The 19,798-nt window shown below is 39.7% G+C and overlaps 1 protein-coding gene across 2 annotated transcripts in view; it reads left to right on the top strand.

Annotated features, from left to right (window-relative positions):
- The window catches only part of LOC131250837 (hexokinase-3-like), a 31,471-nt gene extending 12,912 nt beyond the window's left edge, over positions 1-18,559 (top strand). The window contains exons 4-9 of one of the 2 annotated variants that reach the window (XM_058251183.1): positions 6,086-6,160; positions 10,972-11,127; positions 11,593-11,691; positions 11,786-11,913; positions 17,517-17,598; positions 17,995-18,559. In XM_058251183.1, the coding sequence (XP_058107166.1) occupies positions 6,086-6,160; positions 10,972-11,127; positions 11,593-11,691; positions 11,786-11,913; positions 17,517-17,598; positions 17,995-18,369 (915 nt within the window). In that variant the 3' untranslated portion in view covers positions 18,370-18,559. Of the gene's footprint in view, positions 1-6,085; positions 6,161-10,971; positions 11,128-11,592; positions 11,692-11,785; positions 11,914-12,872; positions 12,913-17,516; positions 17,599-17,994 lie in introns of those variants that run through there. The other variant, XM_058251184.1, reaches the window with a different exon arrangement.
- Positions 18,560-19,798: the final 1,239 nt, after the last annotated feature.

The following is a 19,798-nucleotide window of genomic DNA, read 5'->3' as shown; positions in this document are numbered from 1 at the left end:
ATCGAGTAGGGGCCCTTTAGATCCGACCGTTTTCAGATCAAGATCGGGTCGTGGTTAATCCGGACCGACCTGATCCAAAAATCCGATCTGAATGGAACCGGACCGATTCGATCCGGCTCGATCCGGAGTGGTTCATATCGATATTTCTACTTTTTCCTATGGTATGGTCCACTTGAGCTTTGGATATTCATCAATTTTGGGTTCAACCACTAAAATAATATGGAAAAACGAATGGACGGCGTGGATAAACCACATGCATTCAAGGTGGGCCCCAACAGAGTTTACTCACTACGGTAAGAGGATTTGCCCGTGTAGTACCACACAAAACTAGCAGTAGCTAGCTGTAGGCACGTGTCGTGCGAAGACGAGCAATGACACTCCTCGAGCTCCGAGTTGTACGAATGGTGAGATCAAAGTTATATGGCTCCACGGTGATGTATTTATCATATCTACACTATTCATATATTTTTAGAGATTATAATAGAGCATATCTAAAAAATGAATCATATCCAAAGATCATCTGGACCACACCGCAAATAACAGTTGAGAATGATTTTCACCGTTAAACAATTCGTAGGGCCCACTATAACGTTTATTTTCCATCCAATCTGTTCATAAGGTAACAGAGGCCTGTATTAAGAGGAAAAACAAATTTCAAATTAATCCAAAAAGGGTTTCAATGGTAGACGTTCAATCACCACAGCTTTTTTAAGTGTGGTTCACTTGATAGTTAGATCTGTCTTATTTTTCATCTCAAGCCTTAAAACGAGCTCGTCAAATGGATGGGCGGTTTGGATATAACCCATACCCCATTATGAGACCCACAGAACTTGCTAACATTACACCATGCACGAGACTTTCGTGCACAACACGTAACAACTGCTAGCGTGCTGTGCACGTCAACACAGCTGTACTCCTCGAGCTCCGAGTTGTATGAACGGCTCAAATCAGATCGACATTACGTGGGCCCCACAATGATGTATTTATTATATCCATACCGTTTATCAAATTTTTCGTGATCATTTTAAAGCATTTGGAAAAAAAATGAATCATATCTAAAGCTCAAATGGACCACACCGAAAATAGACCGTTAAAAAAATCGATTCATACCCAATCTGATCTGACTCGGTTTCCCTGATCGAGTCGGACTTGGTTTGGGTCAGGCCAATCATGCAACAGATTGGTTCAGGTCAGATGTCTCGAACTCGGTGCCGGATCGGGTTCGGATCCGGCCACGTAGGTTTTGGACCGAATCGGGTTGGATCGAATCTGGTCCGACTCGGTCCGATGCCCAGCTCTAGTTACATGAAAGGTTAAGCATCTTTATTAGGGCCAAATAACAAAACAAAAGAAAAACAAAACCCAAAGAAAACAAAATAGAACAACAAATAGGAAAACCAAAAAAAAGAAAGAAAGAAAAATAGAACCAAAACCAACTCAGGAAAAAAACCCAAAAACACTAAAAAAGGTGCTCAACCGCCCCCCCAAAATATGCAAAAAGGACTTGATTTAGATCTCTACCCTCTGAACCCCTCTAGTTATGAGAACACTGATTGTTTCTTTTTAGCCAGATTGATTGTAACAAAGCAAGCAAGGCTAGCCTTTTTACCTCCTTAAAAAAAACCGTCAATCGAACTCAACATCACCCAAAAAACACTTGAAGATTGGAAGATTCCGGACCACACCACCTCGGAGAAGGAGCAATGAATGAAGGGATGGCCCATGGATTCAACACACACACATTAGACAAACATTTGGAAGAATTAAGCTTCTAAAGATTATCTGTGGTAAGAATCCTATTTCTCCCTGCAAGCCTAGTAAATGTAGAAATTTTAGGCGGGGCCCCATACGACTAAATGAATGAAGTATGGTGACAATCTTCCCCTTGTCCAGAATGGGATGAACATTGATATATCGAACAGATTGAGAATCTATTGGAGCTCCCAAAGCGCAAAACTAGCAAATCTTCAACTCCTGGAGATGTCGAGATCCCTTGCAAATGAAAGAGAAGGCACAACTAGTTAACGAATTCATAGTTCTTAAGATCCCTCCTACAAATGGGGATCTAGATACCTTTAGAATCCAAAGAAGAAAAGCAACTTGTACTGAAATGTTTGCCACAGGGCATAGACTAGCCAAAGCAGGGAAGGATGATCTAAGAGTGGAATTGCTATACCAAATATCATTTCGGATCCTCACCCTAAAGCCCTCCCCGACAACAAAACTATAGCCAAGAAACACCTTTGGGGCTACCTGCGCAACCTTCTAAATGAAGAAGGCATGGTAAGGGGAGGATTCTCTAATCCTCCTATCAAAGGGAGACGAACCATACTTAGCCTCAACAATTTGCTTCCACAAACCAAAAGTTTCCACCCTAAAATGCCAGACTCACTTACCCAACAGAGTTGAATTAACAACCTCCAAACACCTAATGCTATTGTCAATGCTTAGAAAAATATCTTTGTTTGAGGGAAATATTGGGGAAACGTTGGGAAAAATGTGGAATTTTTCAGTGAACCTTTAGGAGACGTTAAAAGACACTTGTTTACACATGTGGGAATTGAAATATTGCAAAAAACAACTATACATAATAAGTCTCCATTCTCTAGGGGTTTAATGTGTGTTGTCAAAAAATAAAAAATAAAAATAAAGGGTTGTTTACCGCAAAATGCCTCTTGGATTAGGATTTTACCAGTGCTGTCATGTGCGATAGCACAAGTCATTATGAGGATGCATGATCGCATACATTGGCTTAGATAGCATATGCCATGGTGTACTAAAAGTATGTGATGGTCATGTGATGGCATAATGACCAACGGTCAAATTTATTGTATATTTGTAATAAGTTGTAAGTTGTAATTTGTATTGTATGCATCAACTCATCAAGATTCAAGTTATCAATACAATTTCTATGTTTGTAGATTTCAATAATTAATTATTTCTTGGTGTAACTTGTGGATTGTTTAAATTTGTTTTGTTATATATAGTATAATATAACTCAACTCATAGATATTCTAATAGTCAAACTACAACGAAATAGGTAAATAAACCCAATCCAATCACTTGTAGTAATTAGACAGCTTTTCTTAAAATTTTTTAAAGATTTTTTTAGAATTTTCCATTTAAAAAAAAATAATTTTACAAAAGGAAAAAAAGAAGCCATGAGCCTGATTGATCGCCTATGCGATTGCATTGGCATAAGCGATTAGCCTAGGCTGATGGCTTATGCGATTATATGTGATTTGTCAACATTGGATTTTACCAAATAGTGCGTCCAGGAACTGGATACTCATGGAGAGTGTTTTTTCAGATGGAAAATTATGATGCTACCCTCGTTTGTTTTTAATTTTTTTCTTTATAAAGTGGAGAATCTAGAATTTTCGGGCCCACTCAGTATGTGCCTGACAGCTAACCCGTCCAATAGATGCACACCAACACAATTATTGATAATCTCACCAAGTATTGCTGATATTATTGAAAGTATCAGCAATATTTGGAATTTTTTACACTTGCAGTAGTTTCAGAATTGTTGGCCTGGTGATACCTGATAATATCGGTGATATTTTCGATAGAGAAATGTTGGTGGAATATTGATAGATAAATGGGAGACAAAAGGCAGATCATGGTTTCCTAGGCTTTCAGTAGAATTGGTTTGCAAGTGGTGTGGTCATCAACAATGTGACCTAAATTGCCAAACCTTCAATGTTTGTTGTTCCAAATCGCGTGATTTTGATAATGGGTCATTTTAATGTTGATCAAGTTGCGACGCAAATTTATATGTACAATGTTGAGATTTATGCTTTGTTTATTTCAGTACCATTCATATAGTATAATACATGCAACTATAATAATAATGTTCAACATGCAATATATATTGACCTGCTTGGTCCTACCCGTGTATGTTGGAGGAAGTAGCTACTATGTACCCAAACCTTGTACTGAAGCGATCCGTCATCAAGGTAACCCTGGCCGCGGGCTTTCAAACGCTTCTTAATAAAGCGGAGTTTGAGGATTTTGTCCGCTCTATGCAATTCCTATATAATTGCAACCCAAAAACTGGGGAAAAAAAATCAAATGTCAGTTGAACATCAAGAGAAGGGAGAAGTTTTCTATTCAGTTGTTCTATTCATAATTCATTAAATGTCAGGGGATAAGGGGAGACGATTGAGCTTTGCCAGTGCACATTTGGACTTATTTGGGTCCTGAGGGTGATTGCTTTTAGTTGGTTTGTGGGAAGGGATAAGGTCCATGCTGTTACACATTTCAGTAGAAGATTTATGGTTATTTCCAATGTTTTTAATTCTTTGCCTTTGAAATGAGGAGTCTGTAGATAACTTTCTTCATTGCGATTTTATTAGGGATATTTGGTGAAGGTTATTAGTGCTCTTCACGATTGATTGGGTTATGCCAAAGTTGATTCAGGTCTTTTTCCAAATATGTCAATGGGAAGGGTTTGGTAAAAGCAAAAGGACGCCACGTCACCTTTCTCTTTGAGGGGGATTATTGTTGATATGAAAGGAATGAAGCAATAGACTCTTTTGCTATTTAGCAGAATTGAAAGTGGTTAAATTCCTGATCGTCTTTTTTTTTTGGTTCTATTGGCTTCTTTAATCCCCTTTGTTTCGCTTCTTTTTTTAATAAAATCTGCTTCCATTCCAAATGAACAATTAATATTTATTGAAACTGATACAAAATTTAATATTTTACTAAATAATTTTTAGGATTAGAATTAATGAATTGTCAGGGTTAGATTTGGTTGTGAATGGTTTTGGATTAGATTAGGGTTTCGTTTTCCTTGGGAAATCATATATACATGTAAAGACTCTTTTATGGTGAATGGTGAATGAGAAGAAAAAGTTCTTTTTGTTTTTCTTAATCTCTTTTTAAAATGATTTTATAGGCATGATGCTTTTATTGGTGGAGTGATTCAACTGGAAGTTACATACTTTTAGATTTGACGTGACTTCAACTCACCTGTAAAGACTCTATTATAATGAATTGTGAATGAGAAGAAAAAGTTTTCTTTGTGTGGTGAATGAGAAGAAAAAGTCCTTTTTGTTTTTCTTAATCTCTTTTTAAAATGATTTTATAGGCATGATGCTTTTATTGGAGTGATTCAACTTGAAGTTACATACTTTTAGGTTTGACGTGACTTCAACTCACCTGTAAAGACTCTATTATAATGAATTGTGAATGAGAAGAAAAAGTTTTCTTTGTTTTTTCTTGATCTCTGGTTAAATTAATTTTGTGTGCATGATGCTTTTATGCGTGGACTGATTCAACTGGAGGTTAGAGACTTCTAGGTTTGATGCGACTTCAACTCGAAAGTTTGGATTAGGTATTAAGATGTGTTGCTTTCTTTCATTTGTCCTACACTCCTACATCAACTTCTCTCAACTATTCTGGCCTCGTCTTCAACTATGTCTTGCTGGGCATTTGTGATCTTTTGGAGGATGTTCAAATGGGAGCTTTCTTCAGTTGCCATTTGTGGAATCCTTTGCACATGTTTTGTCAACCGGTATATTGTTTAGGATCTCTGAAAATCTTGTTATCCTTCTTTGGATCAATAGCGTTCGATGTTGGATCCCCTGAATCACCGTCTTCTGATCATTCCATCTTCAAAATATGAAGACTGTCTGTAGAGTTCTTCTCGTGAACAATGCTCAATAAAATGTCCTTTTCAAGCACCCGACATCTCTTACAGAACCTTCTGTATTTCATCTTCTGCAAATTATCCTTAATATTAATGGCCAAAAGATCGGTTAATAAAGATTCAGAAGTCTTACATTCGTTTGTGTAACCTGTTGTACTCAGATATTGTTAGAAGAATATAAGTTAATCAAATTGAAATATCCACAGATTTCCCATGATCAAATTGTATAAAAGAAAGTCTTATATTTTTTTTATCGTATAATTGTAATTAAATGAATATAATTACAGTTCTTTGACTGTTATTTTCCCAAAATAGACAGCAGCTGGTTGTTCTCTGTGTTGAAAGGTTTGCGCTTGGTCAGATTGTATTATTTTTATGTCATCCACGTGTAAATTTGCACAGGCACCACCTAATATTTATTTTGCTCTTCAGATTGGAGTAGATGTGGCTGAGTGTTTACAACAGGCAATGACCAGAAGAGGACTGGATATGCGGGTAGCAGCATTGGTATGATTAGAGTTCCACCACTTCGTTTTCAAACTTTAAAGTAATTATTCACTCATGACACCATTCATTGCTTATGTAATACCATCAGCTTGCATGGCAACACATGCACCAGCATGCACTTGATCAAAGCACATGCTAATTAATAAAGATGGTCAGCATGCACTTGATCGAAGCACATGTTAATTAATAAAGATGGTCAGCATGCACTTGATCAAAGCACATGTTAACTAATAGAGCCTTCATCCTGGGGTGAGCGGGGAGAGAGAGAGAGAGCCTTCATCCTGGGGTGAGCGGAATAGGCAGTGGTTCTGGGATTCCGCGGGATCTATGGTTGCTGACCATTAAAGTTTTCATCTTGGAATGGTCAGCCTCTTTGGATGTAGATCCTGATCTTGTAAAGATGGTCCTTAGGATGTGAATCTTTTTCTCCTTTATATTCTTTTCTTGCTCAGCTTTGCTAGCAGGCCTTTAGTAAAGCTTCCATTAACCCTAAAAAAATTACTAAGAATTCATCGACATAAAAAGTGTCCTCGCTTGCATTGGTGAGTCAAGGGTTTCTTACTAAGAAATGATTTGCAAAAGATGGTTGAGCACAAATCAAATATGGACAAATATGCGAGCATACGTTTCATGCTTGTTTGAGTAATAGCAAAGAGATTTCCCAAAATCATGCTAAGAATAGGATTTCTAGAAGTAGATTCCATTTCTGTATCCATCAGATACGTCAACCAATTGTCATTGGGGTTCATCATGTATATAAAATGGGTTGGATTGATTTTAGTTGGGATACGGAAAATCATTCTATAGATCTGATGTAATTATTGGATCTAGTATGTACCTTGTGTCATAATTGAGAAATTCTCAATTCTCAAAAAAAGAAAAAAAGAAAAAAAAAAGAAAGAAAGAAAAAAGAATTGAGAAATTCTATGGCTTGAATCTTTATGCAGAGTGAATCCAAAATCCAAAGGAGTTACGTCCAAGGTTAAATATATTAGAGGAATAGTTATTTTGTAATGTACCAGTTATGTCTGAAACCAAGAGAAACCATGAACCAGAATAGAAGAGCTTGCCCCACCCATGATTAAATATTTTATAGTAGCTCATTAGACTGATTGTACTTCTCTCTTGGTATATCTAGATAATAGGTAAGAGCATAACCTGAATCATTTTGGACTTACAGAGACAATTATTAAATCGTTAGCACGGCAAATAAAATAAGAGATCATTTAGTTTGTAAGACCTAATCACTATTTTGATGAGCTGGGGCACCATGAGACGAGTGACTTGGAAAAGATAATCGAGAAAGGAAATCAAAGAGGTGGATATTTTGCATGCCCAAGGCCGAACGAGGTTTCGATGGGTGTGCTTGAAAGCATTTAAGTGGATAATTCTTATCTTTGAATTTCTTACATGTAGTACATGGATAATATTGTTATCTTTGGCAATGGTGAAGTTAGGGAAGCATGATAGTCATAACAGACATACTTTCTTGCTATGAGGTGATGTCAGGACTAAAGTGAAAAGGGGAAAAGTACACCGTGGTCATTGATCGAGGAAGATAAGATTTAAGTTATTGTGGATGTGTTCAAATGCAAGACAGGCTTGCTTCCCGTTTCCTTGATCCTTCACATTGCTTGAGGAAGCTAGCTAGTATCTATGGGGCATGGTGGTGGAAAGAATGGAAAGAAAGCTTCAATTGTGGAATATTCTAATTTGTGATGTTTTGTTCAAATGCCCATGTAATGCGGGCATGCTGGTGGAAAGAATGGAAAGAAAGCTTCAATTGTGGAATATTCTAATTTGTGATGTTTTGTTCAAATGCCCATGTAATGTTATAAGCAGCACCAAACATCTGCAACACAAATTTCATTGGATTGGAGGAGGTGGTCATAAGAATGATCTGATTAGATGGAAAAAGCTTTGCATACTAAAAGTAGAGGGAGGTTTGGCTTGAGGCATAGAGCGTTGAACAAGGTCCCTTGGGCAAATGGTGGTGGAGAATTCGATAAGGTCTGTCTACATCATTGCATGAAATATGGTGGCAAGTCAGTGAGTTGAAGATTTGCAGAGTGAATAGAAGAAAGTTCAGGTCTGTGGAGAGCTGTCAAACATGTTGTGGTTTCTTTCAACCGGGTATAAGAATGAGTCAGGAAAGGTGACAACTTGAAAAGGACATCCGTTGCGAGGAATGGCCTCTCAGTAATGGTTTTAGTGGCCTATTCAAGATGGCTTCTAATGAAGATGCTATGGTTGCAAGTTGAAACTGAATACATAATATGTTAATTATTGACCTTGCACTAAGAAGGGATGCAAGATTCTTTTTTATCCTCTCCATCAATCCCAATGTCCACTAGCGGAATAATTCACTTCCTTTGTTCATACAAGCATCACTTGCTTCCCTGAATAGCTGATCTCCACTCTCTGTCTAGCCCTACCTTTGAGCTCGCTTACGTGTGTTCTAGAAAACCCAGTCAATGCCGGGCATGTGATTCTTTTGAAGACAACACTACCTGGTAAGGATTTGGAAAACAAAACTCGGCAAGAACTAATGTGTTTGAGTCCTGGTACACAGTGCTTCATCTAGTCAATTGATATTCTTGAATATTGTCAGAAAATATGTTATGAAAATTTTTTAATATTGAAAGGGTATGAAGTGGGTCAAAGCACAAGGGACTTAGTTGCCTGATTCTTCTAACTAGGTGCCATGCTCCTGCTTTGCATTGCGCTTCAGATCTGTGCTCTTGATGCTGTATCCTACCTGTTTATACTCAAAAACATTTTGAGATAGATGCTTTCCTGCTCCTGCACCTAAATCAATTGCAGCTTCGATTCATGCTTCGTGCAACTATAACAAGGGGTCTTTATAATAAGATGTCAATGATGTGCCTGACTTCTTCTGAGATTACAACAAAGGTCATTGGCTGTATTAATAGTTAGGACAAATACAAGGATATTTGCGTCTTCTAAGAACATCTTCAAATTTATTAATATTCATGTTGATAAGATCATTTAGGGCCTTTTTGGATTGTAAGTTACTTAAGATAAGCTACTTATGTCTCTAAGTAACTTATCTTGGTTTGTACTTATTTAGTAGAGAAGTATGTTTGGTAAACAACATACTTATCTGCCAAAAAGTAGAAAAGCATGTTTGGTTCCCAACATCACACAAGTACTAATCCATAAGTTTGTTTGGTCCATTCTAAACTTCAACCACCATTTATCACATGGGGCTAACCTTTAATGTGGACTGTTTATTATGCTGGGCCCGCCTTGGCCTGTCTTCACTGTAAACTATATATCATGTGAGGCCTACCTTCAACGTGGACTATCCACCTTGTGAGGCTCACCTTCGATGTGGGCTATACATTGCACAGGCCCACCTTGGATGTGGGCCGTCCATCATGCAGGGCCCCCTTGGATGTGCATCATTCATCTTTAGGAGCTTAACTTACCTTCATGTGTGCCCACTGTTGCCCATGAGGACATGTTGCCGGACTCAATTCAACGGCTGGCGACGGCTGCTGGTATGGACATCGATGCCAGATTAACGGCTAGATTTGAAAATGATGTTGGTGCATCAAATGTGTTTAGTATGCTTCAGGTAAATGGAGAGGATACTGCCATGTGGTCAACACAACACAGCTTCAGATGTTGGCGGGCCCATCACAGCTAAACCAATGGCTGGATCTGCAGAAGTACCAGAAAGTATGGGGAACAATCCCCTAAATCTGATTGCTTGAACAATCCTAACTGTTGGAGGATCATTGGATGATTTTCAATTTTAACCGTCCAATAAAATGTCTACCAATTTGATAGTTTTTGGTTCATGATACATCTGTACCGAGATCCATAATTTGGACAGTTCAATATGAGTTATCTGAATGCCATGTATGCAATTCCCAAGTAATTTCTAAGCTGTGTGTCTATCATCATGCTCTGCCGGATTATTAAAGTTTCTCTTGTTCAATAATGTCTGGTTCATTTTAGAATTGGGATCTGGTCCTTCCAAAATGTGGGCCCCAAATTTGAACTGTACACACTTGCACCATCTTCCACCATTTGATCTGATGGGTCCACCAGAGATGGAGAATAGGCCTAACATCTTCCATACTGTAAGATTAGCTGTCCAATATGCATAACCAGACCACCGATGAAAGGGTTTGGGTCTCCCAGCCTGGTAGATCATGGGGCCCCCAAAACTAAGCATAATAAGGTCCATGGTTCAGATCACTAAGCCATGGGCTAATAAGGTCAATGGTCCAGGTCACTGTGGGCCCTAAATGCATAGACGAGGAGCACCTAGCACTGCACACATATCATGGCACATTATGACAATATAGGATGCTCTGGCTATGCTCCGCCTAACCAGGGTCAGTTGCCTAATGCCTCTCGTCAGTATCTTTTTCATCAGTATATATATAAAAAAACTGATTGGAATAAGTTACTTTTCGGAAATAAGTTAAATAATGGTATTAACAAACTAAATTTAAAAAAAGTAACTTATCTACTGATATAAGTTAAAACCCTACTTTTTGTTACATCCAAAGATGCCCTTATTGAGGTAAAAGACATGAATAATCGTCATTGTTAAAAAAATTGTTCTTCAGATCCTGTTTCACTCTTGACTAGAAATGCTGGACCATATTTCAGATATTTTTTTGGTGAAATGTATTAAGTCATACTTAGTCATATCTGCTGTGCCATTCCCTAGTAATTAAAGCCTTTATATTCATTATGATCAGGAACAACAATGACAAATGCTGATGAAGTAATTAGGTTTTGCATGCTTAATTTCTGGTCTATGTAAGCAGGTCAATGATACTGTGGGAACATTAGCTCTTGGACATTATCATGATGAGGACACTGTGGCTGCAGTTATTATTGGAACTGGCACAAATGCGTGCTATTTGGAGCGCACGGATGCCATAATCAAATGTCAAGGCCTTCTTACAAATTCGGGAGAGATGGTATCGTTTTTTTTTTCTTTTTTTCATCTCAGTCATCATATATTCTCATGTCTTACATGAAGTACACATATGCGCACACAGCAGAATCTTTACCTGTGCTGTTTTGATTTTTGTATTGCCTGCATGCACTTGTGGCATGTGGAACATCCAGACCATGCACTTGGTGGACTCCATTATGTAGGTGACTGACCAATAATTGGGCAGATACTGATCAGGTGGGCCACATGTATATGTTGAATATGGACTGTCCATTATTCTCATAGATTTGGGTCACACATCATAAGTTGACCAGCCTGATCCTTAGGCGGAAATGCATGGCCGGTCATCACAATCTGGGCTGTCATGCATGGCCTGCTTCTCTTGCATTCATGACATGTTGGCATGTCTGGCCACATATAGAAGTGTACATGGGATTTGCAGAACTCCTGTTGTTTTTACGTCTGATTAAACCCTGTTGTTATTTAGGCTGTTAACATGGAATGGGGAAATTTTTGGTCGTCTCATCTGCCAAGAACTCCTTATGATATTGATCTAGATGCTGAGAGCCTTAACCCAAATGATCAGGCAAGTCTTAGTTGTTGTGGTGAATTCTCATTAATTTTGGCTTTTGTCCTTGGATAAACTATGGATAAGTATAACCTTGTGACTCTTGCTTCAGGGTTTTGAGAAGATGATTTCTGGGATGTATCTAGGTGATATTGTAAGAAGAGTAATTTTTCGGATGGCACAGGACTCGGATCTTTTTGGTGATGTTGCTCCTAGCCTGTCTGTGCCCTTTATCTTGAGGTCGGTCCATGTTTGGTATTAATTTTTTATTTTCCTTCTTTCATTTCTTTTAGAAATTTTATGGAAGGACAACCCCCCGCAATCCTCATTAGCATTGATTCTTGTCTTTGTTTAATTTCGAGTCACCTATTTTACAATAACAGCACAAACATAATCATGTAGTATTCATGGGTTCAAAATGTTAATGTGTTACCCAAGTATGAGTATGGGAAGCGAGTATCACAATGATTGGCTGCAACAGGATCCCTCAAATCTTAATTCTCAAGATATGAGCCTGACTAGGATTGTTTGCGAATCATCGGCATAGCCATGTTAAATCTTTTTCTCAACAGTATTGGCAGTTGGGTTTGTAACACATTTGGTATGATTCATCATAAAATCTAAATAACTAATAGGTCTGGCTCTTGAAATCCCCATAGACCGTAGGTTCAATCAATGGGGAAGAGGGATCCCATATCCTCACATTCATCTGACAATGTGACCATTCATCTTGCATACTTCAGTTTTTCTAATGACCGAGTGTCATTCTATGTCAGTGATTAGTGTAATCTTTGTACTCGAAGTTGTTTGGTGAAAGTTGAGCCCAGATGATCTTTCAAAAAAAAAAAAAAGTTGAGCCCAGATGATCTTTTGCATGTTTGGAGTTGATTTGTTCTTTTATGCTTCAATTCTTCTCACCTGAATAAAGTTTTCTCCAGCTGTAAACTTCCATTATTAAATTACACTACTTCTGCTAAGGTTGATTGTTTTGTCACTATTCTTTTGCATTTGCTGTTTCTTGTCTTGGTTTCTGCATTCTCCTCAAAGCTTCTTTTTCTTTCTGGTTGTTGCCATTCAAAATATTCTGCTACATTTGATGCCTGTGCTTTACAGTGCTTGTTTTTTTTTCTTTTTCTTTTTCTTTAGTAGGGTTCTAGTTAACTAGATGGCCAACTGCATTCTTCTTATGCTCTTGACAGATCACAGAGGGCCCATGGTGAGTGAACTGCTTCACCTCTTAGGGGAAAGGGTTGTGTGGAGCCCCACTTTCTGGTGGAAAATTAGAGACTGAAATCTTGAGCCTTGTTCAGTTGATGGATTTTTGGATGCTGGGTACACCCCTTTATCTGGCAAGGATAGGAGGATTATGGCTTTGGAGCCAGATGGTAGATTGTTGGTGAAGTTGTTGGCCCTTTTGCTTTGGGTGGTGCTGGTGGCATCATGTTGGTTTTTTTTTGCAAGATTTGCTCTGCTTAGGTGCCTATGAAGATCTGACCCTTCGTCTGGTCAGCGAGTCGCGACAAAATTCTGACAATTGACCACTTTAAGAATCATGAGATTGTGATGCCTAATAGGTGCTTGCTTTGTTGTGATAACAAGTCAGCCTTCCTTCTAAAGATGGATGGGGCAGGTCTTCTCTGGACAATCTGGAGTTCGATCAGATTTCTTCTGGGGAGGCTGAGGTAAAACAAGCTGTTATGCATCTTGGAAGAGACAAGGCCTTGGGACTGGATGGTTTCCACGTTGCTTTCTTCCAAGTTTTTTGGGAAATTATTAAGGGTGATGTTCTCAGTTTCTTATCAGAGTTTCTAGAGTCTGGGAGGTTGCTTTGGAAAATGAGCAACTTCTTCATTGTGCCTTTCCCTAAATTAAGGGTGTCTCCACTTTTAAATACTTCCACTCTATCAACCTAATTAACAGCTCTTGTAAAATTGTTGCTAAAGTCCTTGCTCATAGATTCAAGCCTGTCCTTCACAAGGTCATCTCCTCCTCTCAAGGTGTGTTCATTGCAAATAGGCAAATCTTAGATAGTTGTTGTGTTCATTGCAAATAGGCAAATCTTAGATAGTTGTTTACTTGCTCATGAATGTATCCATTTGTGTGTCAAGGCGGGTTCGAAAGACGTAGTTTTTAAGCATGATCTTGAAAAAGCTTGTGATTGTGTGGATTGGGAGTTTCTTGATTACATGTTGGGGCGTCTTGAGTTTGGGGATAAATGGAGAGGGTGGATGTGGGCCCTTGTGTCTTCTGGTCATTTTTCTGTGTTGATTAATGGGAGCATTGCTAACGGCTTAAAGTCCATGATAGTTGGTAATGGAGCATAGTTCATTATATCTCATGTCGGCGTTGGAGGTGACTGTAACTGAGCATGTTGATGGGAGGTTTGATCTGTCCAACAAGCATTGCTATAGGAATTGGTCCGATAACCCAAGGGTGAGCATGGACTTTGGTATGTTGGAGGAATCACATGGGCAAGTTGGATCTTTGTATTGCCGGAGGGGATGAATGGTTGGGGTGCTTAAGAGGGGAGACTCTATGGGTTCATACTGAGGCATTCAAGCTAAGGGTGGTAATGGGCTAGGTATCCCACTTGACCAGACGAGCCCAACCCACCTGATGCCCGGGTTGAACATACTTGCTTGGCCTGTGGGTTGGGCATGGGCCTTATTAATTTTCGGGTTAGGCTTGGGCTCAAGTCAAAGAAACCCGACCAGGCCCAGCCTGGACGGACCTGATTTTACATGTACATGTTTTATATCCCAAATATGGCATTCTAATCCCTACTGTTGGTTTTGTTTTTCCAGAATGTCTATTACTTTGTGCAAATGTGGCCCACTTGATCAATGTATAGGAACATTCAAGTGGGAAATAGAGATTTTATCAATTTTCTGATTAGGCTTAGGCCCGGCCAATCCTTTTCAGGCTCAGGCTTGGGTCTGGTATGCTGGCCCCATGTCGGGGTTTGGGTTCGGGTCTTAAGTGTTGGGCTGTGTGGGGAGTATAGTGGAAGCACTTAAAGGCACGAATTGTGACCCAAATTATTGAGACTTGTAGTGATAGGAAAGGAGATTGAGGAGCCATGTAACATAGTTTCCATCTTAGAGAAGGTTGTCGCAAACAATGGGTCTACTCCAACCAGTGTTTGAAGTTTTGGTATCGCTACAAGTATCACTGGCCGAGGATGCGGAAATAATATAGATATCGTTGATGATATTGCCAACGATTAGAAATGTGGGGAAACATGGGGAAATGGTGGAAATTTTCAATGAAACTTTAGGTACACATTTGCGTATTTAAGATTCAAAAATTTTCAATAAGAACGCATACACACTAAGTTCCCATTTAATGGGGGTCTAAAACCATGTGTTGTTGTGAGAAATCAAACCATGTGTTGTTGTGAGAAATCAATCCAACCATCCGATCCATCCTATCTATCCATTCAACCATCTCTCCAACCATCCGATCCATCCTATCTATCCATTCAACCATCTATCCAACCATCCAAACACCCATCGATATTTCAAAATGTTGTCAACACATGATAGTTCTCCTAGAAATCATCGACAACTGGAAAGGAAACGAGAGATCGTGGTGACGATACCACCTATGATGTGATAATGATAGTGCTATGATATTATTGTCGACAAATTGAACACTGCATACAACCATGTTTCCACAAAATATGTTGAAATGGAATTTTTTTCGATAAACAAATTTTTGGTGATATCAATACGTTGGAGATATTATCAAAATATTGCTGATACATAGCGATACATCGCCGATGCCTGGAATTTCTGATACTACCAGTTTTATTGCTATCGTTACCAGTGTTAACGTTATCGCCAAGCTGGAGATACAGATAATACCGGGGATACTTCAATGAGGCTAGGGACGCCAAGGAGCTGGAGAATTTTCTTTGGCAAATGGAGTAGTGCTATCGGGATTCTAAGTTGGAAGTTGAAGAGGTCAAAGTACGTATGCCAATCATGTACGTCAACGATGCGGCGATGCTTTGGTGGCACAAGAGACATGATGACATTGAGAAGGGCCTCTGCGCCTTCCACACATGGGAAGTGGTCAAGGAGTTGAAGCTGCAATTCCTTCCTGAGAATGTAGAATGCTTGGCAAGGAAGAGTTTCAAGTGACTCTGACACACTGGATCGATTAGGGAATATGTTAGGCAATTCATTATGTTGTTGTTGGGCATCACAGACATGACAAAGAAAGTCAATTTCTTCTTCTTCATGGATGGTCTATGGCCATGGGCAGAGCAAGTGTTGCAACGACAAGGCTTTCATGACCTTGCATCAACAATGACAGTGGCTGAGTGACTCCAGAGTTCACCAAAAATGGTGAAGGTGCTTCAAATTTCAGGCAGTCCGATCACTCCACTAAGGGAAAAGATGGGGAAGAAAAGAGTCCAATGATGCGATGGGCTTCAGGAAGCCACAAGACAAAAGGAAGTCCCAAACCCCCTTGAAGAGTTCTGGATGTGCTTCATCTGTGATGAGGACCACCGGGCAAGAGAGTGCCCACAATGGAAGGTGATGCTGTCCAAACTGATAATGGTGGTAGGAACAAAGGATGGTGGCAATCCAATTGTTGAATGCCTTAAAAGTCAAGTGGTGAAGGAAGACGAGCCACTTAGATGTGTATGAAAGCATGCATCATTTGTCATAACACGTGGCAATTGTGTGTGTTGTATTTATATGTTGTCAAAATATTGGTAAAAAAAATTCTATATAAACTTTTATTGTAAAACCACCAGGAATGGATAGTTTCAATAATTTAGCGAGCCCAATCGACTGAAAATTATACTAAAAGTCTAAAACTAAAATTAAGAGCATTTGTAAAAATTTCCAAAGTACAAGAAAATAAAAAACCAAAGTATGTTCAGCCTCTTATGAATGCCATACTATGTTGTGGGCAGCTATATCATAATTCTCTGCAGTTGTGTCTGGAACTTAATGGTAGTATCTTACTAACTAGGTGCTATTCCTGCTTGGGATCCCCTCTTCGGACTCCCTCTCTTGCTCCTGCTACCTGCCTATTTATACTTGTTTCCATTTTGAAAGAGATGTTTCTCTGCTCCTGCGTCCAATTTTTTTGCTGCTTTGCTTCACGCTTCATGCAACTAAAGTCTGAAGTACCAGCATCTGTATCTGGGCATCATACCTGACTACTTGTGAGCCAAACAGGTGGCTGGTTTCACCATGGGATCATTTGAATTGCCATGCAAGAGCCCTTCCGGGGTTTTCTTCATCTTAAGATGATTCAAATGAATCAGTACAAGTGGGTTGATATATCGTAGCATTTCCTGCAATTTTCATGTGTTAAGGTGCCCTTTAGCCCTTCATTTAGCTGCATTGAGGATTCCTTGTGTCCATGGAGAACTTGTTGGGGGTCCCATTTAGGCCATTGGGTAGCAATTTTCTGAGGCATGCAATGTTCTTCATTTTGTAGGAGGATCCATTTTGTAGGTGCCGGCAACTCCTGAGGCCCGCAATGTCCTTCATTGTATTCTTAGTTTCTTACTTCTCACTCTGTAGATACTGGAATATAATCCGAGGCAGAACTGCGTTACTAATGCATCACAATGTCTCTAGCTCTGATTAGTTAGAAACTTTCACTGGGTTCATTATTTAATGTAGAATATTTAAATAATTTCTGTTTAAATGATTAGGAACAATGCATGCATGCAACATCCTTTTTGTTGGATCTCCATCACACCATAAACTCTTACTCTGAATGCTTCATTTGATTAGGCTGGCATTACTGATGTATAATACTCATAAGAATTTCAAGTGTTGTGACGTGTTTTACACCTTTCTAACAAAATCCAGGACGCCATTGATGTCTGCCATGCATGAAGATGATTCCCCCAACTTGAGAGAAGTTGCAAAGATCTTGCAAGAGGTTCTGCAGGTATATGCTCCTTTTACATTCTTTGTCAAGTGGGTGCTGCATTTGTGTGTTGCCCTTGCTAAAAGACATGCGAAATCGATGGGGTTCTTCGTGTCAATTTTGCTGAGTTGGGGGCTGTTAATCAGGTGAGGCCCACTGTGAACATGTGCTGGTTTTGGACTAGGCTGGTTCACACTTCTCATGGGCTACATGTGTATGAGAAAATGAATGTTTAGAAAAGATGACTAGGCTTCCGTACTCTGCCTGGGAGTGGTGGACCAGCCCGATTTGGGCCGGGGCACCACAGTCACCCTCACCTGATAGATATCCTGGATCTCAATAGCACATGCTCTGGTAAGAAACCCTCCATCTCAAGGGTGCATTGTGTTTGTCGAGCTGACTATCATTTCCTTTCAGATACCGGAGGTCCCTCTCAAGGTCCGAAGACTCGTTGTCAGAGTATGCGATGTGGTTACACGGAGGGCTGCACGGCTAGCAGCAGCTGGCATTGTGGGTATCTTGAAGAAAATAGGAAGAGATGGGAGTGGTGGCATTGCAAGCGGAAGAACAAAGGGCGAGTCGTCCAGCAGGCCAAGGAGAACGGTTGTGGCGATTGAAGGGGGTCTATATTCTAGTTATACCATGTTCAGGGAATACTTGAATGAAGCGGTGGCCGAAATCTTAGGCGAAGAGATGGCCAGATATGTTGTTCTCAGGGTATCAGAAGATGGGTCTGGCACTGGAGCTGCTCTTCTTGCGGCTTCTTATCATCAGCCACCGTCGATTGAGTAAGGTCATCATAATAAATACAGTCCCTTTGTAAATGTAGAAATTGTCATTATATTCATATAGATAAAAGCTGGTGTTGTGCAGTAGTCTTGTTGTTCTCTGCATTCTCTCCCCACCCCCCCTTATTTTCTGCATTTCTGTTGTAAATCATGGACCTAAACTACCCATTTTTTCCCGTGGATTCACGCTTTCTAACTGTGCTGCCTCTCTTTCTAGAAGATGGGAATGACGAGCATACGATATGCACTCTTATGGTGGGCCACTGTCCAAAATTTGCATCTGTTGGGCAATCTGATCAGTAGACTGCCAGTCGAATGTGCAATGGTAGCACTGTTCTTTCTTACCTGTTAGGTGCTAGAATCATCTCATATTCTTTTACCTCAGACTTTAGGGCTGTCAACAGGTTGGCTTCTTAAGATCTCAAGACATGGGTTGATCGGGCTCGTTTTATTTTTTGGTCGGGTATGGGACCCTTTTTTAAGGACCCAGACCCAGACTCGGATCTGATTGGTTCAAGTGCCAGGTGTTTGGAACTTGGGTTCAAGAGAGGTTTGGGTCCACATTAAGGGCATTTACATGGTTGGGCCTATTTGAATGGATGGATTAGATCACACACGTTTGCCACTTTGACAGGTTGTGTGGTATAAGTTGGCTTTCTTACATGCATTGACAGAATAGTTAATATAATATCCAATACATGATGTGGGCTTGGCTATGCCCTCATGCATGTAGAAGACATCTCATGTAATATTGTTATTAAAGATTAATTTTTCTTAACCTGGACCAAACCTAACTGATTTTAACTGGTCTGAGGGGGTGTAACTGATCCGAACCCAACTGGACAGGTTTCTTAACTGGGTCCAAATTTATGAACTCGAACCCGGCTTGATTTGTACATGGGTCTTGGAAATTGGGTGGAAACCGTTCAAAATCGAGTGGGCCTTGCTGTGCTAAGTGTTTATAGGGGATGGAACACCATTTGTTTCTGATTTATATTATATCACAGCACCTCTGTAGAGGGTGAGATCCTGCCCACTCATCACTTGGGAATAAGATTTCGTGAGGAATAGATGCTGCAAAACGTGGGAATAAGATTTTGTGAGGAAAAGATGGGGCATTCATTGCACGTGTTTACACCCACTTTTCGGCAGCCGGATCAATGAAAGGCTACCATGTGCTGACACTACGGGGTTAATACCAACAGAAATCCTATTCTTGCCCAAGAGTTTTTCTGTTTGATCTTCCGTCGATGTCACACATTCTGTTATTAATGCAAAGGCACCGATTCGATGTCACACATTTTGTTATTAATGCAAAGGCACCTATTCTTATAACTGCTGTATGCCTAATGGTCATGATTATCATGCCAATTAATGAGGCAGTATGCCTATCACAAACTATAAAAGGCAGGTATCCTTATAACCATGGAGAA

The sequence above is a fragment of the Magnolia sinica genome, chromosome 7 (assembly GCF_029962835.1).
Source record: "Magnolia sinica isolate HGM2019 chromosome 7, MsV1, whole genome shotgun sequence".
NCBI classification, from domain to species: domain Eukaryota; kingdom Viridiplantae; phylum Streptophyta; class Magnoliopsida; order Magnoliales; family Magnoliaceae; genus Magnolia; species Magnolia sinica.
The sequence above is the reverse complement of the archived record's forward strand: the minus strand, read 5'-3'. Positions and strand labels throughout refer to the sequence as shown.